At 55.6% G+C, this 26290-nt stretch overlaps 1 protein-coding gene across 1 annotated transcript in view; it reads left to right on the top strand.

Moving 5' to 3' along the window:
* PHF2 (PHD finger protein 2) overlaps positions 1-26290 on the top strand; it is a 75853-nt gene that overhangs the window by 27679 nt on the left and 21884 nt on the right. The window contains exons 2-5 of the mRNA XM_042912310.1: positions 8870-8955; positions 14385-14499; positions 23599-23759; positions 25715-25856. Of these exons, the coding sequence (XP_042768244.1) occupies positions 8870-8955; positions 14385-14499; positions 23599-23759; positions 25715-25856 (504 nt within the window). The remainder of the gene's footprint in view (positions 1-8869; positions 8956-14384; positions 14500-23598; positions 23760-25714; positions 25857-26290) is intronic.

The following is a 26290-nucleotide window of genomic DNA, read 5'->3' on the forward strand; positions in this document are numbered from 1 at the left end:
GGGGTGAGGTTGCCACGAGGGAGAGGGCAGGAGGAGGGAAGGGAGTCACTGTGGCCGGTGATGGGCTTTCAGGACACCCCCACCATGCCTTCTGGTACTCCCTGGCTGCTCACACCTGCACGCAAGTGTCTGCTGGCCTGGCCCTCCCCCAGCAGGCCCTCCAGGGGACACCCAGCAGCCCTCAGCCGTCCCCGAGGTGGGTGTCCCAGCCTCTCTGCGGGGCGCACAGCTCGGGAGGCCTCTGTGCGGCCCCAGGACCTGGGAAAGATGGGAGGAGCTGAGCTAGGGAGGGGCGCTGGGAAGCCCTTCCGACCTTCAGAAGAAAGCAGGACCTTGCTGCTTCTCACAAAGGGAATGCGTGCTCATTTTCCGAGAGTGTGAAGAGAAAACAAGTGCCGTCACCTGGTGTGAGGCGTGGGGAGCCCTCCTGGGTGCAGCTGTGCACCAGGCTATAGTTTTAGTGCCTGCAGCTCTTAAATGTCTAAACCCAAACACGTGTATGACCTGAGTTTGAACGGCTGTGTAACATTTCTGCTGTGAGAGCACAGCGTGCCCGGGTGTCCGACCTCCTGGTGGCGGGTTTGCTGCTCCTGATTTCTGCTATTTTAAGTAATCATGGACGACCCACTTTGCGCGTCAATCTTGTGTGCATTTCTTTTTGCCTTAGAACAGGTGTGTAGGTGTGGAGTCCTGGCCTGGAGAGTAGCAACCTTTAGGAAGCTCGTGGCCGTAGCTCAGGAGACGCCCTCCCACGTGGGTCCTGCCACGGCAGGTGCACACCCAGCACCTGCAGCCCCGCCCGTGTCGTGACAGCTCGACATTGCCACTGCTGAGCTCCCGGGAGCCGCATGAGGGCAGGCTGTGCCCACCCCTCCCCGCTGCAGTTGAAAGGGGCCACTTCTGGGGCGCCTGGGTGGCTCAGTCGGTTGAGTGGCTGACTTCGGCTCAGGTCACGATCTCGCGGTCTGTGAGTTCGAGCCCCACGTCGGGCTCTGGGCTGACGGCTCAGAGCCTGGAGCCTGCTTCCGATTCTGTGTCTCCCTCTCTCTCTGCCCCTCCCCCGTTCATGCTCTGTCTCTCTCTGTCTCAAAAATAAATAAATGTTAAAAAAATAAAAAAAAAAAAAAAAAAGAAAGGGGCCACTTCTTTTTTTCCCCCCAGGCTCCTCCTGTAATTTAAACAGTAAATGTCAAGACAGGGCTACAGAAGTTGTGGCTTACGTTAAATCAACACTCTTGACAGCAATAATAGGAAAAGCCATGATGCAATTTAATTGTGGGTTCAGGACATAATTCATAAACCCTAGCAGTGTGGTGTGGGGTGTCCAGGCTGGGCGGGAGCTCTGTGTGCAGGGTCCTAACCCTGGGGTTCCACAAAGTCTGCAGGCTGGAGGGCAGAATGGGTGGGCGGGGGGTCCCTTGGGATGATCTTGGAAAAGCCCCTTCCTCCCTGGGCCCCTTGTTGCCATGAGGGCCTCATAGCCAGAGCAGCTCCAAGGGGCACATGTGGGTTTTGCAGGAGGAGCCGAGAGCCCAGGCCTCCCCGGGGAGGACAGCTGCTGTATGGAGTGTCTATCGTCCCCTCCGCCCCTCAGGGCCTCCTCTTGGCCTTCTTCTCCGCTGTTTTGTCCCCCGCGCCCCCCACCTGCTGTCTTTCTACTTACTGGGCTCTTGGCACCACATCAGCTTGAACCTGTTTGGGGCAGACTCTGTGCCAGATGTGGGGTCACTGGTGGCTCAGGTAAACCAGCCTCCAGCCTCACGGGTCACACGCCTTGGGAATGCGCCTTCTGCCTTCTGCCCTCAGTGGGTGTCACCGCTGGCTTCCAAGCCAGTGGTCGAAGGAGCTCTGACAGGAGCACAGGCACACATACGTGTACACACACACACACACACACACACACACACACACATGCAGGTACACTCTTGGGCATACAGCACACACACACACACACACACCCCACCTATATGTACATGCACACCCGCAGATGCATGTACACACACCTACATGCATGTATACATGCAGACAACATATACATATTTGCCCACGCATGTACACATGCACGCACACCCACCCACGCATGTACACATGCACGCACACACCACACGTGCATGTACACACATGCATTCATGCACACACATGCATGTACACACTCAGGCACACGTAGACACTCACCCACACATGCATGTACACACCCACACGTGCATGTACACACACATGCATGCACACTTACCCACATGTGCACACACACATGCATGTACACACTCAGGCACATATGTACACACCCACACATGCATATACACACACATGCATGTACACACTCAGGCATGCAACACACATGCATACACACCCCCACATGTACACACACACCATCATATATATACATGTACACACACCCACACAGAGCACACATGTAGCCCCACATATACACACACACCATGCATGTACACACACTAACATACATGTATCTGCCCATGCATGCACACACCCCACACATGTACACACATGCATGCACCCATGCCTGTACACACTAACATGCATGTACACACCATGCTCACATGCATGTGCACACATGTATACACTCACACACAAGTACACAGCACCACACACATGTAACACCAGGCACACATGTACACACACACACAGTCACACACACAGACATAATTTTGTTCTGGGTTCACCAGAAGGAGCTGTGCACACCTTGTGCTCCAGTGTGTTTTCTACTTCAGGACACACTGGATTCTTTCCTCCTCAGCATGTAAAGATGTACTTTGTTCTTCTGAAGATGGTCCGGTGGCATCCTGGTCACACAGAGCACCGAGCACATGGTGACGGGTTTGTTTCCTTGACTCTCTGTTTGTGTGGCCACACGCCCAGAGTGGCCAGCCCCAGCTCTGACCTGTGGCCCGTGGCCCGTGGCTCTTGCTGTGTGGGGCCTCGGTCTGTGTCCTGGATGTGCATTGAGCATCTCACCCCAGTGAGGGCCGCTGGCTGGGCCTGTGGCCTCCGCTCCTCTAGGCTCCGGGCTGGGTCCATGCTCCGTGCTGCCTGTCTTCTCACTCCGCTGTCACGGCACTGCCGCCCTGCGCCCCAGGGGCCTGCAAGTTGTGAAGATGCTCACTCCTGGAGCCTGTGTCCTGGGGTCCCAGGAGGGAGGGCAGGGTCAGCAGGGCCTAAGGCCATGTCTCAGGTATGCTCCTGAACCCACGCTCCTGCCTGCTGCCCACCACCTGGGTGCCTGGCCTCCCACCAGGGCCGCTGGGGCTAGGTCACCTGGGTGGCCCCTGAGGCCCCTGTCCACCTGGGGATGCTGCTCACACAACAGACAGATGATGCCGCCCTGTGGCTGCCCTGTCCCTGCCGCTGAGGCTGTTTTTGTTCTGTTATAGAACCGATGTCCTAGGGTCTTATCCTGTGAACCCATGACACCCCTCCAGCCCCTGGTTTGCTGTCTCTGTCCCCTCCTGTCAACTACCCTGCTCGCCTCCTCCCTGTGTCCCCCTGTCCTCCCCTCCCACTTCTCCCTCCTCCCCTCCCCCTCCCTTCTTTTTCTCCCCCCCTCCCCTCCTCCTTACCTCCCCTCCTCCTTCCTCTCTCTCTCCCCTCCCCTTCCTTTCCCTCCCCCCTCCTCCTTCCTCCCTCCCTCCTCTTCTCTCCCTCCCCTCCTTCTCCTTCCTCCCCTTACCCTCCCTGTCCTTTCCCTTCTTCTCCCTCCTCTCCCCCTCCCCTCCCCCCTCTTCCCTCCCTTCCCAACTCCTCTCTCCCTTCTCCCCTCCTCCCTCCCTTCCCTTCTTCTCCCTCCCCTCCTTTCCTTCCCCATCCTCCTTCCCCCTTTCCCCTCCCCCTTCCCCTCCCCTTCCCTCCCCTCCCACTCCCCCTTCCCCTCCCCTCCCCCTGCCACCCCCTTCTCCCTCCCTTCTCTCCTCCTCCCTCCCCTCCCTCCCTTCCCCATGTCCTTCCCCCTTTCCCCTCCTCTCCCCCTCCCCCCTCCCCCCTCTCTATCCCTCTGTGCCCTCTTCCCTGCTCCCCCAGGCACCACAGCTGCTCTCACTTGGTTCACAGCTCCCAGCCTCAGAGACCTTCCGAGGTCACAGTCTCCGCAGGGCCAGTGTCCCGTGGGACTGCCTTGTACAGATGCCATGTGAGCGCAATGTGGGGACGGGACACAGCAGACCGGCTCTCAGCTTACCCACACCCCTTGTCCCGAATCCGTCCCTGGACCTCAGCCGGTAACTTTGAACCCCTGCTTGGGTCTGGAGCCTGGGGAGGCTCTAGTGCCCGCTTCTCATGCCCACCTTTGGTGGAGAAGCCGGAGTCAGGTGTCTCCTCACCCCTCCTTGGCACACCAGGCCCTCCTGAGCCTCTGTCCGCTGCAGCTCTGTAGAGCACCCACATGGGCAGGGCCAGGCGAGGCCTCAGGCGTCCCCTTCAGACGTGCAGCAGGATGGAGGGGCGGCGGGCAAGCCGAGCCCCCACATCCGCCCAGCGAAGCCCTTGGGCGCCCAACTCTTGTCCTGACCCAGTAGCCGTCTCCACAGGGAGGTGATCTCCGAATCAGGGGGCCCTTACAGGGTGGGGGTGGGGGGTGCTACAGAGGACGTGGTGTGGAGCCCACCTTCAGGTGTGTGCATGTTGGGGGTTTTCTTCCCGCCGACCTCTCCTCTCCGACCACCTGCCGGCTGAATCTCCTTGGGCAGGTTAATGAGGCGGTTGCTTCTGTTTTGTCTTTGAAATGAGGATTGCTCACCTAAGGAGATTTGAAGGCACACACCCGGGGCCTGGGCCCTAGGGAGTCTCCTCCAGACTCCACATCTTTGCTGCTGGCTTTAGGGCGGGGAAAATGCTTGTAGCTTGTCCAAAGCTGTTGTTCTTTTAGATTTTGGGGTGATTTCCCCAGTAATTTCTCAGGAGGTACTGGGGAAGCCCTAACTTTGGGGTAATAAAGTAGGCGAGCTGTTTCAGGAGAACTGCTGCTGGGCAGTTCACACTGACTGTGGGGTCCTAGGACCCTGAAACACCGGAGTTAGGAGGTGTGGCCTCGCGCCCACACACAGCCAGGGGGCTGGCTCTGGGGCCTTGGTTTCCACACTCAGGTGGCCCTAGTCAGGGTTACAGGCACAGGTGTCAGGGCCTGGGTGGTGGCACATGCCAGTCGTGGGGGAGTTGCTGGCATCACCCATTAGGGGAGAGGCCTTGGCTGTGGCCGCAGCACCTGCCCTGGGTCCAGGCCCTGGGTGGCCCTCCCAGGTGAGGGGCAGCCCCAAGGTGTCTTGGGCAGAACAAGGGACCCACACCCCCACCCCCCACTCTCCCTTTTGGTCTGGCCTCCCTGTGCAGGGCAGCAGGTGGCCAGCCCATCTGGGCTCAGGTTGACTAGCACCCCTAAGTAGTGGTGTGGTAAAGAAGGAGCCCTCAGGGCTGGAAAGGGGTGTTGGCACGCACATTTGTGACCCCTGGGCCTCAGCTCCCCCTCCTGTCATGTGGTTCATGCCATGGCCCTTCCAGGGCATGATGGGGCTTCTGGACACGTGGGACCAGCAGGTGGTGATTGGGTTGGGGGAGGTTAAGGCATGTTGATGTCAGCCCCCATTCCCTCTGCTCTCTTAGAGCTAGGGTGGAGCCCCCTTCCACCGTGCACCTGACCCCTGACCAATGGAAGAGCCCCCGTCTGTGTGGCTGAGTTTGATCTGACCTCAGACATCCTATGTGCATGGTGGGCTCCTTGTGTGTCCCTAGAGGCTTGTGGCCAGGCAGGAGTACGTGATGGGACCTAGGTACCCGTGGCCATCCTGGACATCTGTCTGTTCCAGGAGCTGCCAGTGTGACAGGCAGCCTGGAGCAGTGTGGACTCAGGGCAGGGACTCCAGGTGTGGACACGCGGTGTGGATGTGGGGTTTGGCCATGAGGTGTGGCTCTGGGTGTGGATAAAGGATGTACAGTCAGGGCATAGACCTGGGGTGTGGACTCTGGTGTGGATGCAGGGTGTAGAATTGGCAAGTAGACATAAGGTGTGGACATGGGGTGTGGACACAAGGTGTGGACGTGGGATGTGCACATGGCTGTGGGTTTGGGGTCCGGTTTCTAGACCCAATGGGACCTGAATGTCTGCAGGGCTCTGCCTCTTGCTCAAGCGCGCAACTGCTGGAGGGTGCGGGTGATGGGGGCTCACCGCGTGCCCAGCTGTGCCGTTGCTCAGCCCCTGCTGGCCTCACACCAGTGTGGTCTCTGATCGACAGACGAGCACACTGAGGCCAGCTGACCCAGGGTTCGGGGTGCAGAGCTCCCCCTCCCGGGGGAGGGGGCTGAGTGAGCTGCCAGGCTGCCAAGGTGGGTCTGAGGCACGGGAGGGAGCTGGCTGCCAATAGGGGGTGGGGACAGCGTGGGAGATGTGCCGTCGCTCGCTGGGGCACTGGTGGGCAGGGTGGGCTGTGGAGACAGACCAGGGGTGATCTGGCTGTTTGCTGTCCCCAGGGTGCCCCCCGCCTGCAGTGTTTCCAGATCAGAGTGTCTGGTCTGATGCATCTGCCGGGTGGCTGACCTGGTAATGTGGGTCTCGCTCCTCCCTCTCCTGGTGGTTAGTGGGCCGCAGACGTGTTCTTCCACTGGGGAAATGCGCCTCCTGCATGGTTCCTGGCGGGCAGGTAGGGACACTGCGTATTTGCTGCAGGTGTTTTCTGTAGTTGGGACTTCAAAGTTTGCCGTGGGCCTGGAGCTCTCTCTCAGCTCGGCAGTGTCCTCTCCGATTTGCTTTGTGTTTGTTTGTTTGTTTAGAAAGCGAGCAGACAAACGCACCCTCATAGCCTCTCTGGACGGCTTTGTCTTTTACACCTGACTCTTTAGGCCGCGGGGACTTCAGCTCGATTTGTGTTCTGAGGTGAAGAGTAGACTCCATGTGTTCAAAATCATTTGCCAGGGCCTTTCTGGGCTCAGGCTCTGCTCCCGGGATGGTGGCCCGTGGCAGCTGTGGCAGGCAGTGTCTAGGGCCCTGGGGCCGCAGTGGCTGCAGAGGGTCTTGTGCGCAGAGCGCCCCCTGGGCCAGGGGGCAGGGGCCACAGTGCGGGGGCGCTTGGGGTCTGGGCAGCAGCCTTACCTGGAGCACCCGGGCTCCTCCTCGTGATGGGGCGAGTGATGGTCATCGCCGCCGCGGGATCGCACGCGTCCAGTACAGTCCTCGATGCTGCCCGGTACAGAGGGAGCGCTCAGCCAGCCTTAGTGATGGCTGGGTGACGGTGGTGACCAATGACATGGACACAGGCAGGTCCGTTGTCTTTTTGATTGACATAAAATTCACATAACGTGAAACTTAACCATTTTAAAGTGAACGCTTTAGTGGCATTTAGTACCTTCCCCGTGTCGTGCAGACATTGCCTCCACCCAGTTCCAAAATATTTGACCCCAAAAACGGACCCCGTGTCCACGGAACCGTCACTGCCCATTCCCCACCCCCAGCCTCTGGCTCCGCTGGTCGGTCCTCTACCTCCTCCGAGCACTGCATACGGATGGAGTCGTCCCACAAGTGACCTTCTGTGTCTGGCTTCTTTCACTCAGCTTGAGTTTCTGGGGTTTACCCATGCTGCAGCAGGTGCCAGCACCCCTTCCTTTTTAGGGCTGAGTACTGCTCCGTTATGTGGACGTGCCATATGTATCATCGATTCATCAGCTGATGGACGTTTTGGTCGTTGGGATCCATACTGCTGTGAACATTGGTGTTGGAGTCCCCATTCCCAGGTCTTTGGGGCACAGACTCAGGAGTGGGATTGCTGGGGTCTCTCGTAATTCTGTGTGTGAGCTTTTGGGGGACCGTCAAACCCTTTCCATAGATGCTGTGCCATCTTTATATTCTCGCCAGCGATGGAAGAGGGTTCTCATTTTACCACATCCCCACCAGCACTTGCTGTTTTCCCAGTGTTTTATTCTTGTGAAAGTTGTAGCCATTCTCATGGGTGTGGGTGGCATCTCATGGTTTTGATGCACATTCCGGTGACTTTAGATGACTAAGGATGATGAGCGTCTTTCCTGAGCTTGTGGGCCGTTTGCATCTCACCTTTGGAGAAATGCCTGTTCAGGCCCTTTGCCCGTTTAATAGTTGATTTGTGGTTCCTTTTGTTGCTGAGCTGTAAAGCTCGTTGTGCCTTTTGGACGCTAGTGCTTTGCAAATACTTTCTCCCATTCTTCATGTTACCTTTTTACTTTCTTTGTAGTGACCTTTAATGCACAAGAGTTCTACATTTTGATGATACCCAGTTTATTTTTTGTTTTGTTGCTTGTGTTTTTGGTGTCCTATTTAGGAATCCATGACCAAATCCATGGTCATGAGGGTGTACCATGTCCTCTTCTTAGAGCTTTACAGTGCTAGGCCTTGTATTTAGGTTGTTGATCCATGTTTAGTCAATTTTTTATATGGTGTGAGGTAGGGATTCAACTTCATTCTTTTGATACTCAGTTGTCCCAGCGCTGCAGTACCACCCCCTGGGACAGGAGCCCCCCATGGGGTCAGGAGGGGCCTAACCCATAGCCCCGAGCTGCCCCGGTGAAGTGGTGGGGGCAGCCCACCTCTGAGACACCCTTGGCCTCTCTGGTTCTAGGTGACAGGATAGCGGTGGCCTCATGAAGGCAGGCCTGCTGGACGGCCTGGTCCCTCTGTGTGTGCTGGTCATGCGTAGCAAGATCGTCCTTGCCCCTGCCTCCTTCCTCCTCCTCTTCCCCTGTCCTGTCCTTGTGGGCCACGGTCCTCACACATGGTCTGCTCCGTTTGCACTCACACCACTGCGGGCCCCTCCTGTGGGCTGAGTAGGAGTTGCCTAAAGTTCTGCTGGGCGAGTACTTGAGGCATTGAATGCTGGCCACATCTGTGTTTCCTCTGTTTCAGCTGTGTGGGAGTGGAAGAGGAGGAGGCCCCGGACATCGACATATACCACTGCCCCAACTGCGAGAAAACCCACGGGAAGTCTACCCGTAAGTAGGGGCTGTGCTGCTGACCCTCAGTTTGCAGTCGCCCTGGCCTGGCTTTCTGGGTGAACGCCCTGGGTAGTTGCACACTGGTGCCTGGGACTACTGCCGGCCCTGCTCACTGCCCCTATGGACCTGTCACTGCCCCTCCCGACCTGCTCCTGCCCCTGTGGACCTGTCACTGACCTCCTGATCGGCTCCTGCCCATGGGTGCAACTGAAGCCACCCAGGTTGTACTCTCAGAGAGGCCAGGCCCATCTGAGATGGGAACACCATGCAAGGTCTGGGAGTGCCTGTGTTGGGGATCTGCTGTCTCTTCTCCAGTGCCCTCTGCTGGGAGAGGCCCCTTCTCAAACTGCCTGCTGGTCCCGTGGGGGTGTGGCACATCCTGTGGGGGCTCCTTAGGGAGCAGGCTCATCCATGGTGGCTCCATGGGGGGCTGTGTCCCTGCTAGGAGGGGAGTTCTGAGTCTGAGACCACATAGCGGGTGTGCCCTGGTCCGCAGGTGTCTTGGGAGGGGCCTGGCCTGGGGACAAGACAAATGGCATGGGGGTATTAACGTGGCCTCAGGTTTCTGGCCTGGGCTGGGAGGCGTGGGTGCTCATAGAAGGTGCGGGCTGGACACTGACCCTGGCTGGGTAGCTGATGACAGCCCTGTCATCCTGAGCCCTGGGTTAACTGGGGGAGGGGGGTAGGGGCCACATCTGGCCCCAGGCACCAGGAGGCCTTTCACCCCCTTCAAAGGGAGCGCCCCTCCTGGTGTCCAGTCACAAGGCAGAGACTGGATCCCCAGCTCATGGGGGGTGATTACTGTGGATCCAGCGTGGGTAAGCGAGGGTGCCAGCACCCTGTTCTGTGGGGTGGGGCTGGCCCTGGCGGTCTTGGGGGCTGTGCCCTGGTCACTTGGGAAGCTGGGAGAGGCAGGTGGGGTCACCTCTGGCCTGTGCGCCATGGTCACCAGGTGGCCGTGGGGCTGCATCGGCTGGGCTCTCATTCTCCAGCCCCTGGCACATGGTCATCACGCGGTAAAGCATCAATGTGTGAGAGCAGCAGGAAGGTTCCCGGGTCCCTGAATTATCCTCGTCCCCCAGGAGCTGGCGCTCACAGTCTGCTGTGATTACCTGGACATCATTCTGGTCACTGCTTTACAGCAGATGTGGGAGGGTGACTGTCACCCTGTGGGTTAACCGACATCTCCCAACACCTCATGAGCCACAGAGGAGGCTCAGGGCCTGGGGGGATGAATAGGGTGGGGACTGGGCGGTCACACCATGTGGTCCTGGGGCAGGGCAGGGACAGAGCAGGACTGGAGCTAGGAGACCCCGCCTGCCCCACAACAGAGCCGAGTGGCCTGAGGGAGGGTGGGGCAAGGCCCTGTGGTCTGGGGGCTCTTCCATGAATCGGGGCTCAAGTTGGGCGATAGTGGGGTGCCGAGGTGCGTGGTGGTGCTCACATACAATGTGACTTCCACATCGCCGCGTGTCCTGGAACCCCCTTTCCCTGACCGTGAGCTTACCCACTGTTGAGGGCATGTGTGCCTGCTGACTGAGACCCTGCCCCTGCGCTGGGGAGTCCCAGCTGCCCTGTACCGGGGCCCTGTACCGATGCTGAAAGCCAAGTGCGGGCGACCCTTCCTGGCACTTCTAGCCAGGTAGCCCCCGGGGCATGTGGGCACGGCGGCCCCTCCCTGGCTCTGCGTGTGTGCGCACAAGCATGTTATGTGTGTGCATGAATGTGTGCAGAAATGTTCACATGTGCGTCCACGTGTGTGGGTGTGTGCATGAACGCGGGCACACGTGTGCATGAGTGTCGTGTGCGCACAAGAGTATGCACGTGTGGTTGCACGTGTGTGCATGTGTGTGCCTGTGCACGTGTGTTTTACAAGCCTTGTTGCTACTGGAGGCCACGTGTCCACGAGGGAGAGAGGTGCAGAGGCTAGGACTTCCCACCAGTGTGCACACCGGTCACCCATCAGTCTGTGCTTGAGGTGTGTCTGTGCCCAGACCGGAGCTCGTCACTGTCCGTGACACGCTGGTCAGTTTGCCGCATCTGCTCCAGTCACACCCTCCATGGTGAGGGCTCCCGCTGTCCCGACATCCCCAGGAGGCCCCCCAAGCCTGTGGGCTGCGCCAGGGGCGCCCTGGGTGGGCTTGGGGTGGGCACTGAGATGAGGGTGGGGGCTCACAGGTTTACCCAATTCACACAGATTTGGGGCCTGGCAAGGAGTCAGGAGGGCTCCCAGGAGTGGGGGGCTCAGCCCTTACAGCAGCTCTGACCCTGCACTGCGTGTCCAACTCTGGCTGCTCCCCTGATGCTTACACCCCTCCTCCCCGTGCCCATGAGGCTGTGCTGCCCTGGGGGGTGGGCACCTGGCACCCCCACGCTCCAGCCTCCCGCTGGGCAGATGTCCCAGGGTGCCTTGTCAGAGGGGGTGGGGTGCCACGACAAGAGGACCCTGGCCTTTGGGCCCCAGGGAGGGAAGGAGCCCGCCGGCCAGGGCTGCGCGAGGAGTGCCCAGAGCTCACCCTGCCTCCCTTGAGGTTCCGCGTCTGGCTGTTATCCTGGCCACACGCTCCGGCCACAGCGTCACGTGGGCCAGTCTCTCCTCCAGGTGCTCCTCGATGCCCAGTCCGGAGTTAGGGCCCAGGAAGGCCACCAGCCCGGTCAGCCCCTGCTTCCCAGGCCTGGGTCCTGGCAGGAGTGTGGGGGCGCCGCTGCTTCCCCCACTGCCCTTTACATCTGTACCCCCATCACCCGGCTGCACCTGCCCTCCAAGGCTTGGTTTCCCCACACGGCCCCTGGGGCCAGGGCCCTGGTGCCAGGCATCTGTGTCCTCTTGCCTCCGCACACCTGCTGGGGAGACCTTGGGATGTAGGGAGTGGGGCAGATGCATGTGCCAGCTTGGGACCTCGAAGGGCCCCCATGGGGTCCCCTCCGCAATGCCTCCCTTCTCCCGACCTCAGCTGCCCCCCAGACAGCACTGGGGTATCTGTCTCCCCGCTGGTCTCTCCCACCTGCGGTGTCACCCATGGTGGCCAGTGTACGGGCTGGGCTGCCCCTTCCACCCCCGCCTTGATCCCTGGATGCGTGGGACCCCTGGTAAGTGGCCGGGAGCCAGGCTCGCCTCCCATCAGAGGCAGCCCCATCACTGAGGCCCACAACGCTCCTCTGTGGCTATGCACGGCTGCCCTCGCTCTCCACGCCCTTCGGTGGGGGGCACCTGGTAAAGTCTAAAGCCTGGGGCATGAGAGGCGGCCCAGGGTCACGTCCTGATGCAGTTGTGGGCTCAGAAGAAAGGATGATGATATGGAGGCTGGTTTCAGAGTCAGGGTGACCTGGGCCATCGTCAAAGTTGTGTCCCCGCTCCAAGGCCCTGCCTTGGCTGTGAGCACCCTCTCCCTCTGAGCCTGCTGGCTCTTCAGGAAGCAGGGATGGCTCTCAGGCCAGCTGTGGCTTTGGTGACCCCCGTGCGGAGCTGGGCTGCTCAGCAAGCACTTGGCAAACCGCTGAGAAGAAAAGGCCTGAGCCAGGGTAACCAGAGGGAGGAGGGTGGGCACTGAGGTGCCAGTGCAGTGCCCAGGAGACCAGCCATTCACAGACATCCTGCATACCCACTAGTGCTGGGCTGTGCCAGGCACCGTGGGTGTGTGGGGAGAGCCCAAGGGTCCAGAGTGGGACTGAGCCCTGTGAACAAATGGTTTCAGCCCAAGCAGCCTTGCCAAGAGGAGGGGCCGTGCGCGCAGTGGGCCCCACAGAGCTCCTGGAGTGGATGGGGCACTGTACACCCTTCCCCTTCTGCAGCTCATGAGGGTCCCGGACCTCGCTATTAAAGATGCAGCACAGAGATGCGCAGTAACTTGCCCAAGGTCACCAGTTACAGGCTGGCAAGAAAGATTTGGACAAGTGATGGAGCCCTTCCGTCTCTCATCTGTGCCTCGGGCCACCACCAGAACCCCCAGTTCGAGTCCCCCCTCTACAGGATCTTGCTGGGTTTCCATAACATCCACTCACACCCTGGCCATGGCAAACAAGGGTGATGGAAATATCACACCATTGTTGGAGGCAGGCTCAAGGGTCATTGGTGGCAGCCCCCTCCCTGTCCTTGTCTGTGAGGGATGGGCATCCTGGGGGTCCTCTGGCAGTCCCTCAGATCTAGTCTCATGTCTGTCATGGGGCCAGCTTGTTTCACAGCCCAGCCAGCAGCTGCCAGGGACAGGTCTCTGTGCCAGTGCTGTCCTCACTCACCGAGTCACCAGGGGCTGCCCTGGGCAGAGGCTGGGGCCACAAGGAAATTGCTTCCCTCCCCTCCAGGGGCTTGCAGTCCAGTAGGAGTGTGTGAGTGTGTGTGTATGTGTGTGTGCACATGCATGTTCTGTGTGCACTGCATGGGCGTGCACACGGGTATGTCCTTGTGCGTGCACACACATGTGTGCACATGCACATGTATGCAAGTGCACCAGAGTCCAGTAGGTGTGTGTGTATATGTGTGTGCACGTGCATGTACTGTGTGCACTGCATGGGTGTGCACATGGGTGTGTGCTTGTGGGCCCAAAGGCACGTATGTGTGCATATGCATGCGTGTACAAATGTGCCACAGTCCAGTAAGTATGTGTGCACATGTGTGTTCTGTGTGCACCTCATGGGTGTGCACATGGGTGATTGTGTGTGCATACCTGTGCACATGTATGTGTGTGCAAATGTGTCAGTCCAATAGGTGTGTGAATGTGTGTATACATGTGTGTGCACACGAATGTTCTGTGTCTGCTGCGTGGGCATGCACGGGTGTGTGCTTGTACGTGTATAGGTGCACATGTGTGCGAATGTGTCACAGTCCACTAGGGGTGTGTGCACACACTTGCGTGTAAAGAGTCCAGGGTGGGGGTGCCCGGTGCCCTGGGAGCACACACGAGGAAAGGAGAGTTGGAGTCAGCGGTCAGGGTGGTGGTGTCAGAGGGGGACACACAGGAGTACAAGGTGGCACAGGAGGGGTGTGGGAAGGGCGGGAGCTACAGAGGGCGGTGCCAGCCCGCTCCTGCCCCGGTGGTGGGCTTAGGGCAGCAAACGTTGCAGCAGGGAGGTGACAAGCTTGAGGGGAGGCGTCCCCTTGGTGGGACCTCCCGGTAGGTGCCTCTGACGCGCTCTCAGCGGACTGGGTGCTAATGGGAAGGGTCCCGGGCTCCCCCAGCTTTGGGGTCGGCTGAGCCAGAGGGGTGGGAGGGGCAGGGGTGGGGCCGTGACCCAAGGAGGGTGGGAGGTCACAGGGGCCGGGGGTGGGTGGGTGTGTGGGTGACCCCCCGGGGACATTGGGGGCGCTGCCTCTGCGGAGGCTGGAGTCTCAGTGTTCACAGCTCCTCAGCTGCCCTCTGGGCCGGGCCCCTGTGGTGCGGGGAGGGGAGGGCCCACGCTGGGTGCCATCTGCCCCTGTCTCCCCACAGTGAAGAAGAAGCGGGCCTGGCACAAACACGGCCCAGGGCAGACGCCCGACGTGAAGCCCGTCCAGAACGGCAGCCAGCTCTTCATCAAGGAGCTGCGGAGTCGGACCTTCCCCAGGTGGGCGGTGGCGGCCTCGTCCTGGGGGGCTCAGGGGCACAGCCTTCCCTCCAGGGGAGCGGCACAGCCCCCCTAAGCCCTAGGCGCTCCCCGCTCTGGGGCTGACCTCTTCCTTCTCAGCACCTGCAGGTGTTGGGGACCCTCTTCCTCTGGGCTCATGTATCCCCCCACCACCTGGTGTGGCCCTTTCCACGGAACCTTCCTGAGGGGGAGGCTGCTGAACTCAGGTTCTGGCGGGCGAGGAGTGGGGGCTGGGGTCCTGCCCAAGACCACCCTCCAGACGTGGCCCTCTGCCCCTGGGCCTGACAGGCTGTCCCCAGGTCCCCTTCTCAGAGACCGCCTGCCCGCACCCATGTGCTGCGTGCGGGTCGAGGGCAGAGGGCAGGGGCAGGGCTGCGGGGACCCTGACTCGTGGACATGTGCTCTTCAAGCTGCTCTGCGCCCCCTCGGCCCCTCACAGCCGGAAGACTTTTGTTTGTCTGACAAGGTTTCTTCTCTACTTTTAAAGAGTAACTCACTGGACCCAGAATCCTACGTGGTGGGTCCTTTTCCTTTTAGCACTTCAAATATTTTGCCCCACTGTCTTCTTGCATGCATAGTGTCTCGTGAGGGACCCAGTATGACTCTTACCCGTGAGCCTCCACAGACAAGTTACCTCCCTCCTCTGGCTTCTTTCCTTCCCGCGACTTTTACTGAGATACAACTCACAGACCTTACAGTTCGCCCATTTCAAGGGTACAACTCAGTGGTCTTCGGTGCGTTCACAGACGTGTGCGCCACCAGCAGCCGGTTTAGAATGTTTGCATCCCCCGCCCCCCCCCACCGGTGTCTGTTTAACATTCTGTTGTGTGGACAGACCACACGTTGTTTATCCATTCGTCAGCTGACACGCTGGGGTTCTGATGTTTGGCTACTGCAGATAGTTCTGCTATAAACGTTCTTATACAGGATTCTGGGGGGACATGTGTTTCCATGTTTTCAGGAGTAGTGGCTCCATGTTCAGTTGTCTGAGAAACTGCTGGACTGGTCTCCACAGTGGTTACGCCACTGTCGTTCCCAGCAGCGGAGCGTGAGGGTCCCAGTTTCTGATCACCCTTGCCGGCCCTTGCAATTCTCTGGCATTTTGATTCGAACCATCCTTACGGTGTGAGGCTTTCTCTCTCTCTGGTCTGACCTGCATTTCCCTCATGAAAACTCACGTTGAGCATCTTTTCATGTGCGTGGTAGTCGTGTGTATGTCTTCCTTGGAGAAATGTCAGTTCGGACCCTTTGCCTATTTTTAATTTTTGTGTCTTTTAATTATTAAGAGAGTTTTTTATATATTTTAGATACAAGTCTCTTAACAGATAAATGATTCGTGAATACTTTATCCTGTTTTGTAGACATTTCACTTTCTTGATCATGTCCTTTGAAGCACCAACATTTGTAATTTTGACGGAGTCCAGTTTATCCGTTTTTTATTTTGTTACTTGTGCTTTCGTTGTCATAGCTGAGGATCATTTGCCAGATCCAAACCCCAGGTCATGAAAATTACCTTCTACAAAACTTCTAAGAGTTTTGTAGGTTTTAGGTCTTACGGTTTTGTTTTTGATACATTTTGAGTTAATTTCTTCATATAGGGTGAGATAAGGATCTAACTTTTTTTTTTTTTTTTTTTTTTTGCACGCATCTCTCCATTTGTCCCTGCACTATTTGTAAAAAGACCTCTCTTTTTCTATTAAATGGTCTTGGCTCTTAGCTGTAAGTATATGCATTTACTTCTGGACACTCAGTTCTGTTCCACTAATCTGTTTATCCTTAGGCTGGTCTCACATTGCCTGGACTACTGTGCTTTGCAGTACGTTTTGAAATGAAGAAGTATGAGTCCTCCAGCTTTTCTTTTCTTTTCTTTCTTTCTTTCTTTCTTTCTATTGAATATTTTTTAATGTTTATTATTTTTGAGAGAGCAGAGAGACAGAGCACGAGCCAGGGGAGGAGCAGAGAGAGAGGGAGTCACAGAATCCCAGGCAGGCGCCAGGCTCTGAGCTGTTAGCACAGAGCCTGACATGGGGCTCGAACTCACGAACCGTGGGATCATGACCTCATTTGAAGGAGGACGCTTAACTGACTGAACCACCCAGGTGCCCTTCCAGCTTTGTTTTTCTTTTTAAAAATCCTTCTGGCCATTCTTGGTCTGCTGGAATTCCATATGAATTTTAGAATCAGCTTGTCAGGCCTACAGAGAAGTCAACTGATATGGGTTGTGTTGAATCTGTACATCAGTAGAATCAAAGTATTGGCATCTGAAAAATGCAAAGTCTTCTGACCTATGAACATGGGTATTCTTCCATTTATTAAGATCTTTTATATTTCCTTCAATAGTGTTTTGTAGTTTTCAGAGTTTTGTACTTCCTTTGTTAAGTTTATTCCTAAGTAATTTATTCTTTTTGATGCTCTTTTAAATGAAATTGTTTTCTTAATTTTATTTCCAGAGGGTTCGTTGCTACGGTACTGAAATAGAGTTCAAGTATATTCATCTTGTATCCTGCAACCTTGCTGAGCTGGTTTATTAGTTCTAATAGCTTTTTAGTAGATTCCTTACACCTTTCTATATACGAGATCATGTCATCTGTGAATAGTTTCCTTTCTTCCCTTCCAATCTGTGTTACCTTTTTTTTCTTGCTTGATTGCTCTGGCTAGGACTTCTAGTAGAATGTTAAGTAGAGACCAGACAAAGATGATCAGGGCCCCATCATTTTCAGGGTGCTACGCTTGGGGTACAGCCTCAGTTCCACAAGTGTGGGCCAAGGGGAAGAAGGGAGCTCCCCCCCATGTCTTGTCTGCCCTTGCGTGAGACTGAGAATCAGGAACAGACGGCTGGTGCAGGATGAGAAAGGCTGCCGTCCTGTTCCTCCTGGACAAAGCCCTCTGCTTGGAAGCTGGGGAGAGCTCCCACTCAGCTTTCCTGTGTCCTTGGCCGCGGCCTTCCTGAGGGAGGTCTCCTGGCCGATCCAGTGAGGTAGAGGGAAGAATGGTCTCGGCCCATATATCACAGGCACATGCCTTTCCTGCCAGGTTTTCATAGATTTTCTAGACTAGATGTTTCTCCATTTGCTATTTGCTCTTAGAACCATTTCCAGAGGTTTTGAATAGTTGTTTTTCACAGTAATTTTCACCAGTTTCATTGGGTTTTGGGTCCTCAGGGCTCTTCACGCTGTCATGCCAGAGGTAGATCTTTCTCATGTGGCCTCTGTCAGGATATTGCCTCCCCTGTTTTGCAGTTTGATTACGACATGTCTAGGTATAGTTTTCAAGTATTTAATCCTACTTGGTGTGGTCTCAGTTTTCTGGATCTGTGGTTTCACATCTGCCATTAATTTTAGAAAATTCTCAGCCATTATTACTTCCAACATTTCTCCTGCTTCAAACACTGCTCCTTTCTCTCTCTTTTATTTTTGGTGTTCTCGTCATGCACACGTTGCTCTTTCTGTAATTGTTCTGTATATTCTTGGATATTCTGTTCCCTGCTTTTTTCATTCTTTTTTCTCTTTATGCTTCAGGCTGAGCAGATGTTATTAACTTCAAGCTTACTGAGTCTTTTCTTAGCCACATCCAGTCTACCAATGAGCCCATCAAAGGCATTCTTCATTTCTGTTACCATTTTTAATTATTTCTATCATTTCCTTTTGAATCTTAGAGTGTTCGCTTCTCTGCTTACATTTTCTTCTGTTCTTGCATGTTTTCCACTTTTTCCATTAGCACTCCTAACATATTAATCATAATTAAAAAAAATTCCTATCTTATATTTCCAAATTCTGTGCTATAGCTGAGCTATGTCCTGATATTTTTAAAACTTTATTTTTTAATTGAGGTATAATTAACATACATTGTTATATTAGTTTCAGGTGTACGATATAATGACTCAATACTTCTGTACATGAGCAGAAGTATCATCTTCTGCACATGAGTATCACTCAGTGCTCATCATGATAAACGTACCCTCAACCCCCTTCACCTGTTTCACCCGTCCCCCCACAGACAGACTTCCCTCTGGTAACCGCCAGTTTGTCTTCTATATTTAAGAGTCTGCCTTTTTTGTTTGTCTCTTTCTTCTTCTTGTTTTTTTTTTTTTAAATTATTTTAATGTTTTATTTATTTTGAGAGAGAGAGAGAACAAGTGGGGGAGGGGCAGAGAGGAAGACAGAGAATCCATGAAGCAGGCTCCAGGCTCTGACCTGTCAGCACAGAGCCTGACATGGGGCTCGAACACATGAACTGTGAGATCATGACCTGAGCCGAAGTCGGACACTTAACTGACTGAGCCACCCAGACTCCCCATTCTTTGTTCATTTCTTTTGTTTCTTAAATTCCACATATGAGTGAAATCATATGGTATTTGTCTTTCTCTGCCTGACTTATTTTTATTATACTTACCATTATACTCTCTAGCTCCATCCATGTTGTTGCAAATGGCAAGATTGCATTTGTTTTATGTCTGAGTAATATTCCATCGTGTGTGTATGTGTGTGTGTATATGTGTGTGCGTATACACACCACATCTTCTTTGTCCATTTATCAGTCGATGGACATTTGGGCTTTCTGTGTCTTGGCTGCTTCTGATAGCGCTGCTATAAACTTCAGGACGTGTCTTTTTGAATTAGTGTTTTCATTTTCTTTAGGTAAATACCCAGTAGTGGAATTACCGGGCCACCACGTAATTCTATTTTTAATTTTTTAAGGACCCTTCACGCTGTTCTCCAGAGAGGTTGCACAGTTTGCATTCCCACCAGCAGTGCAAGAAGGTTCCTTTTTCTCCACATCCTCGGTGACACCTGTTGTTTCTTGTCTTTTTGATTTCAGCTGTTCTGACAGGGGTGAGGTGATTTGCTTTGTGTCTTAAGACTATGGTCTTTTGCAGTTTAGCGCATCTTGTGATTTTTTGGTGAAAGCTGGACATGATGTATTGAGTCAAAGGAACTGAGGTGATTATGCATTTAGAGTGAGGTTTTGTGTTGACCAGACCAGGGACTGGGTTGTGTTGCTGTAGCTGTAGGTGCCAGACACATGACTTTCTCCTAGTTTCCTTGTGTTTTTCTCCTCTCCTGTTCTTGCTGGGTGTCCCTAACAACTCCTTCTTAAATAGAATCTGTCCTGCAGCTGTCTCGGCTATACTCAACTACCATTATACTGTTGTATGGTAGTAGGATTGGGGGAGGGGAAGTGTCCTGTAATTGAATAACACACCTCAGTGTTTCAGTGGGCCCGAGGCTCTGGGCTGTTACCTTTGGAAGCATTTCTTGGCCTTCGCTTTTGCTCTTCTTCCCTAAGACAGGAAGCTAGTGGCGTCAGGGGTGTGGGTGGGCACTTGCCCTTCCCCCATCAGAGGAGGATGGTCTGGTTAAGTAAGTGCTCCTGGAAGGTAGACTTTTGTTATGGAGAACACTCGGAGTATATTTACACATAATTGCTCTCCCCCAACCATGTCTGAAATAGGACAGATCTTCACCAGGAGAACCTGTGGGCAGAACCCATGAAGGTGGGTCTCCTCTGAGGCTGGGCCCCATGAGTTCTTAACTCTGAAGCTAGTTCACACCCAGCCTCTGCACTTCGTCAGAAATCACTTTAATTATCCTCTCAGTTACCGCCTCCAGCCGCTTCTGCCTCAGGTAAGGTCCTCTCAGTGGTGATTCTCTGTGTTTGCCTGTCTCCCCAGATTCTGGGGGTGACTGTTTGCCCTGTAACCCTAATGTTCAGTGAATCTAAGAAAATTCCTTGGTATTCAGTCTGTTCAGCTTTTTTCTTGTTGTGAGGACAGGAATGACCATTTCCAAGCTCTTTACATGTTGGAGTTGAAGCCATTAGTCCAGTTCCACTCATTTGTTGGGTTGTCTTTTTATTGCCTACGTATTCTAGGTACTTGCCACCAATCAGATACTTTCTCCTGTCCCGTGGTTGCCTTTCCACTTTCTTCATGGTGTCCTTTGAAACGCAAATGTTTATAATTTTGATGGCATCGAATTCATTCTTCTTGTTCTTGCTGCTCGTGGTTTTGGCTTCTAGGAAACCATTGCCAGGTTAAAGGCTGTGAAGATTTATGTCTGTGTGTGTGTTTTCTTCTGAAAGTTGTACAGTTCCAGCCTTTATGTATAGGTCTTCAACTCAGTTTGAGTTAGTTTTTGTCTATGACGTGAGGTAGGATCCCGCTTAATTCTTTTGCATGTGGACGTCCAGTTCTCTCATGCACCATTTATTGAAACGACTGTTTTATTCTCCATTGAGTTGTCCTGGCGTTCCTGATGAAAAAGCAGTTGGCCACAGATGTTTGGGTTTATTTCTGGACACTCGGTTCTGCCGCACCGATCCATATGTCTCTTCTCTCTTCTCATGCTGGCACCACACGGTCTTGATTACTGTAGCTTTGCAGTGAATTTTGAAGTTGGTCAGTGTCCTCAACTTTGTTCTTTGTAAAGACTGTTTTGGTCGTCTGGGAGCTTTGCACTTCCCGTCAGCCTTCCAAGTTCAGCTTGTCCATTTCTGCAAAGACGTCAACAGGTGTTCTGACAGGGATTGTGTGAAATCCGTAGCTCAATTTTCTCTTATTTCTTGAGTCTCATTTCTTTCTTCTAGATTTGATTTCTCTCTTATTGAATTATATCCTTTAGTGGTTTAGTAAAGGCCTATAGAAATATTCTATTTTTGAAAATGTTTTCATTTCATCTGTGTTCTTAAATGATTCTAATTTTCTAAAATGGGCCTAAAATTTTAGAGTAAATTTATTTTCCTTGAATTCTTTGAAGATACTATTATTCTGTTGTCATTTGGCATCTCTTGTTGTTCACGAGATGTCTGTTGTCAGCCTAGTGGCTGGTGTTTGTTCATCTGTTTACTGTTTGGTTTTGGCAAATCTGTTTTTTTTATCTGAAGACTTTTCAGATTGCCTCGTTGTCTCTGATGTTCCACAGATATGCTACAGTGCGTCTGGATGTGCTTTGTTTTTATCAGTTCTACTCAGGACTCAGTAAGATCTTTTAATTTGAGGAATTGTATCTTATCTCAGTTCTGAAAAATGGCCTGTTTTCTTTTTAAGTAGCATTTCACCCCCTTTCTCTGTATTATTTTTCAAGTATTCCATCAAATTGACCATTTTGGGGGGCGGGCGTGCAGCTACTATTGAATGCATCTGTTGAGTTTTTAAATTTTTTCAAAAGTGACGTTTTTCACGTGTAGAATTTCTGCTAGGTCATTGTCAATGTTGCTTGCTCTGTTGTCCTCCCTCCCTGCCCTCTGCTGCGTCCTCCCATTATCCCTGTGAATGTGGTTAGTATGTTTCCCAGCCGTCCATTGTGCTCAGTCCCCGGACCCGTGCTCTGGTGGATATGTCTTCCGTCATTCTGTGAGGCGGCCTGTCTGCCCTGGGCCCAGAGGTGTCCCCGTAGAACCAGTGTGTGTTTGTCTTTGCTGGGTCCTCATGGGTTTGGCAGTCCCAGACCTGGTACGTGGGGCTGTGTGACATGAGGGCATGGGATCCCGGTTTGTCCGGACACCGTCTCCCTCTGGCTACCCCGGGGCTTCCACAGATGACCCTGCACTGTCCCAGTGCTGCCGCTCACACACCCGCCACCCACTCCTGGCCTGAACCTAATGCTCTGTCAGCACTGGTCCCACCCGAAGGTCCCTCCTCCGTCCTCACCCTAACTGCCCCACGCGTTCCCTCTTGGTGGGACATGGCCTTGCAGCTCCTTCCTCTCGAGCACTGTCTTCCTTGGAGCCACAACCCCGTGCTCCCCTGGCTGTCCTCCACCTGCCTGTCCTCCTCTCCTGCTGACCGCTCTCCCTGGGAGTTGTGGGGACTCTGCTCTCGCCCCTGGCCCTCGGAGTTTACACCTCCCCCTGATCCCCCGCCCTGCCCAGGCTGTCTCTTGGCCGGCGGCTTCGGTCTCCCTCTGCAGCCTGTGAGCTCCTGACCCGTCCTCAGTCCAAGTCTGTCCCAAGTCAGCTGCGGATCTGTCCCCCGCACACGCCTGCTCTCCTCCAGCCCTTAGTCCCTCAGCTGTCTGCCGTCACCTCCCCTGTTCCTCCACCCTTTCGCCCACCACTGCCTCCTGGTCCGTGAGCTGAGCCTCCTCCCTGGTCGCGATGTCCAGCCTGCTCCCGCGGCAGCTCTCCGTCCGTCCACACAGCCATCGGATTGACCTCCAGCTGTTGTTGCCCTGCTCAAGCTGTCCAGTGGCTCCCCAGTGCTCTCGGCGCGAGGCAGAGGCCCGCTGCCGGTCAGACAGGCCACCTGAGCTGCTGCGCACTCGGCCCGCTCACCCCCTACCCCTGGCTGCTGGGCTCCTTCTCCCTCCCCACCCCTGGCCACATTCTCCCCACTCCAGGGCTTGGCCGGCACCCCCCTTCTGCCCAGGCCATGTGCCTCTCAATCCTGCCCCTCCAGGCCTGGACAGGCTGCTCTGACGCTGACCCCTGCTGTCTTCCCCCTGAGCTCTGCTCTCAGCGGTGGGCTTACGACCTTGCATGCTTGTCTGATGGAAGCCCATCTCCAGCGTCACCATGGAGGCTCTCCCGCTGGGCCTCAAAGGTCCCTGGTGCCCCGGGCAGTGCCCAACACGCAGCTGGGCAAGCTGGGCAGGGGAGCCACTGACCGCAGCACCCCAGGTTGCCCTTAGACCCTGTGCTTGGCTTGTGCAGGGAGTGGATTCTCCCTGGAAGGGGTTTGTCTCTATCTGCTGTGTCCTCAGGCCCAGCCCCAGCGCCGTGCAGGATCTAATCTCTGTGCACATGGGAGGAATGTTATGGAGGGTGGGCAGGTAGGGCAAGGGGCAGGGGAGGGATCCTGCCCACGCTCTGCCTTTCTCTGCTGTGGTAGGAGGGTTGGTCTCTGTGTTTCCCCTTCCTGGGCCTCCTGGACCTTGAGGTCCAACGTCTGTGATGGATGTGGGTCCAAGCCACGTCGCCCCCCCATGACCCCTGGGCGTGGTGCTGGGGACGAGCCCTCCTCCCAGGGCGTGGGAGCCCAGGTTGCATGTCTCCGGCTCTGAGGCCCTATCCAGGCCTGTCCCGGTGCTGCGGGGCCGGGACCCTGGCCGGCGTGACCTCCGACCCCCGCTTTTCCCGCAGCGCGGAAGACGTGGTGGTCCGTGTGCCCGGCAGCCAGCTCACGCTGGGCTACATGGAGGAGCACGGCTTCACTGAGCCCATCCTCGTACCCAAGAAAGACGGGCTGGGCCTGGCAGTCCCAGCCCCCACCTTCTATGTCAGTGACGTCGAGAACTACGTGGGTGAGTGGCCACCCTGGAGCCTGCTCGCCTTAGGCCCTGGCTGGTCCCCATGCTGTGTGAGCGCTGTGATTCGGGGTCTCCGTGTACGTTCAGGGCACTCTTCTTAGAATTAGACCCCATGTCCCACTAAAATGACACGTGACCCTGGCCGTCCCCCCAGTCAGTTATTCTGACTGCAAAGGGGACTGTCTTGGAACCCTTTCATTCTGCCAGCTGCAAAATCCATTCTGTTGGGTGCTAATGGCGGTAATGGAGGGCCCCTGCCTTTGAGGTTTGTGCTGTGCCCCCCTCAGCCTCTCCTGGGCCAGCCTGGGGCACCCTTGGTCTGCCCCAGGACCCTTCCTCTCTGGATCCCTCCGGCTCCCGCTGGTGCTGCCCTGTCCAGCCTGTCTCCCGTCCCCTTGGCAGCAACCAGCACTGTGGGCACCCTCAGTCGGGACACCTCCGGGTGGAGGGAAGAAACTGTATGCTTGGGCATCGTCTGTGAGGTGGGGCCACACGGCCCAGACTCTGAGGCCCCAAGGTGGCTGGGGCTTGGGGGTGTGGCCCGTGCAAGAGGAGGACAGAGCCCAAGAAGGCTGGTGCCCAGGCCCCCTGTGGCAGGCAGAGAGAAGGGAGCCCCATCGGGGCCATCTGTGCCCGGCCGCAGCCCCTAGAATAACAGCTAAGATCTAGTTCACGCCTGCCAGGTGCTGGACGTCACCGGTAGCTAGTGTCATCTTGCCACAGCTGGCACCCAGGCCCTGGCTCAGCTGGCCACAGAGAGCACAGAGGGCCGGCCCCAGGCACTGCCCGCTCGACCATAGCTCTGTCTGCGGGAGCTGGAAGCAGCTTAGCCGACGGGGAAGCATGTCTTAGAGGCTTGTGTTGTAAATGCTCTCCCTTCTCCTTACTTGTTTTATTATGGACGTTTTCACACACACACACACACACACACACACACACACACACACACCCCAAGGGAAGTAAACTCCCCTGTGCCCAGTACTGGCCACAAAACCACAAGATCTTGGCCGGCTTTCTGTGTCTGCACCCCCAAATTTAAAGCAAATCTGTGGCACGTACGTCACTTCTCCCACGGAAACCCCGGCAGGGGCTCTGACAGATGATTTGACGTCGTTGCAGCCGCGGGCTGCTCAGTAGCATCAGAGCCCCGCCTCAGTCACCCCAGGCGCCCCAGACGCCCCTTCCAGTTTGCTGTTTGAATCAGAGCCCAGACCAGACCTGCACACTGCATGTGGTTTTTATGCCTCTCAGCATCTCCCCATTCCCGAGGCTGTGGGAGGGTTGGGGTTGCTGGTCCTAGAGAACGTCCCATGTGGGGGATCTGGCCAACGGTGTACCCGTGGCGTCATGTAACTCGCTCCTCTGTCCCCAGTGGTTCCTGCACCACCTGGACAGACACTCAGATTCACATTCAGGGGGACGGCAGCCGCTTCGGGGCTGAGGCGCTCCCGCCCGTCAGCCTGTGGTGCCTGGCCACCCGCACAGAAGGGCCCGTCAGCCCGCAGCCCGGGTCTGAGCAGCCCCTGGGGACTGCTGGGAGGGACGAGGCCGTTAGTCCTGTGCGCCTTTCTCCCACTACTAATTAGGAGTCGGTGTGAGGAGCTCACCCTCGCCAGTTCCTTAAGGAACTGTCATCGGTGATTTTCACCCTGAACGTTTCCTCGTCAACTACAGAAAAAAATGTTTTTCCTTTAACTTACCAGTTTTCAGGATAATAAGTTGGAGCCCTAGAAGTGTAGGAGTTTTTGATTTTTTGATTTTTAAAATGTGTGTCCCATGTCGTTTATGGGGGGTTCCCGTCTGCCGGGCCCCCTCCCGCGGAGGCTTGTGTCTCAGCCGCCTCCCTGCACCCCTGCCTCTCAGCAGGGAGCCCACAGGGCAGCCCGGTGCGGCGGGGGCGGGCTGCACACCCTGGCCCCTCACGGCCCCACCCCCTGCCCTGCCCGCAGGCCCAGAGCGGAGCGTGGACGTGACGGATGTCGCCAAGCAGAAGGACTGCAAGATGAAGCTGAAGGAGTTTGTGGACTATTACTACAGCACCAACCGCAAGCGGGTCCTCAACCTCACCAGCCTGGAGTTCTCCGACACCAGGTGAGGGCCCCCGGGCCGGGACTGCGGCTGCTCGGGGAGCCCGCACACACGTGCGAAAGCGGCATGCGGTGCTGGTCTGTTTCTCTTCTCAAGACCGGAAGTGACGCACTGTGACAAATCCAAACGGAACATAAGCAGCAAGACGCGGACTCCTCTGGCCTGCCCCCACCCCGTTCCCCAGAAAGAGCCCCAGGCCACACCGCGGCATAGGTTCTTCCAGAACGCACGTGCTCATGCTCATGCGTGACGTTCCTTGAGACACTGACACCCCCACACGCTCCCACACGTGCCTGCACACATTCACAGGTGCACTCCCCAGTGCACACTGTGGGCACAGCAGGGTCGCACTCTGCACCTGCTCTCCCTGCGGCCCCAGCCTGAGCTCCTGGAGCCAGGCCTGCCCTGCTTGCTGCTGTTCTCAGGGTGGAGGGTCC

This window comes from Panthera leo, chromosome D4, assembly GCF_018350215.1.
Source record: "Panthera leo isolate Ple1 chromosome D4, P.leo_Ple1_pat1.1, whole genome shotgun sequence".
NCBI lineage: Eukaryota > Metazoa > Chordata > Mammalia > Carnivora > Felidae > Panthera > Panthera leo.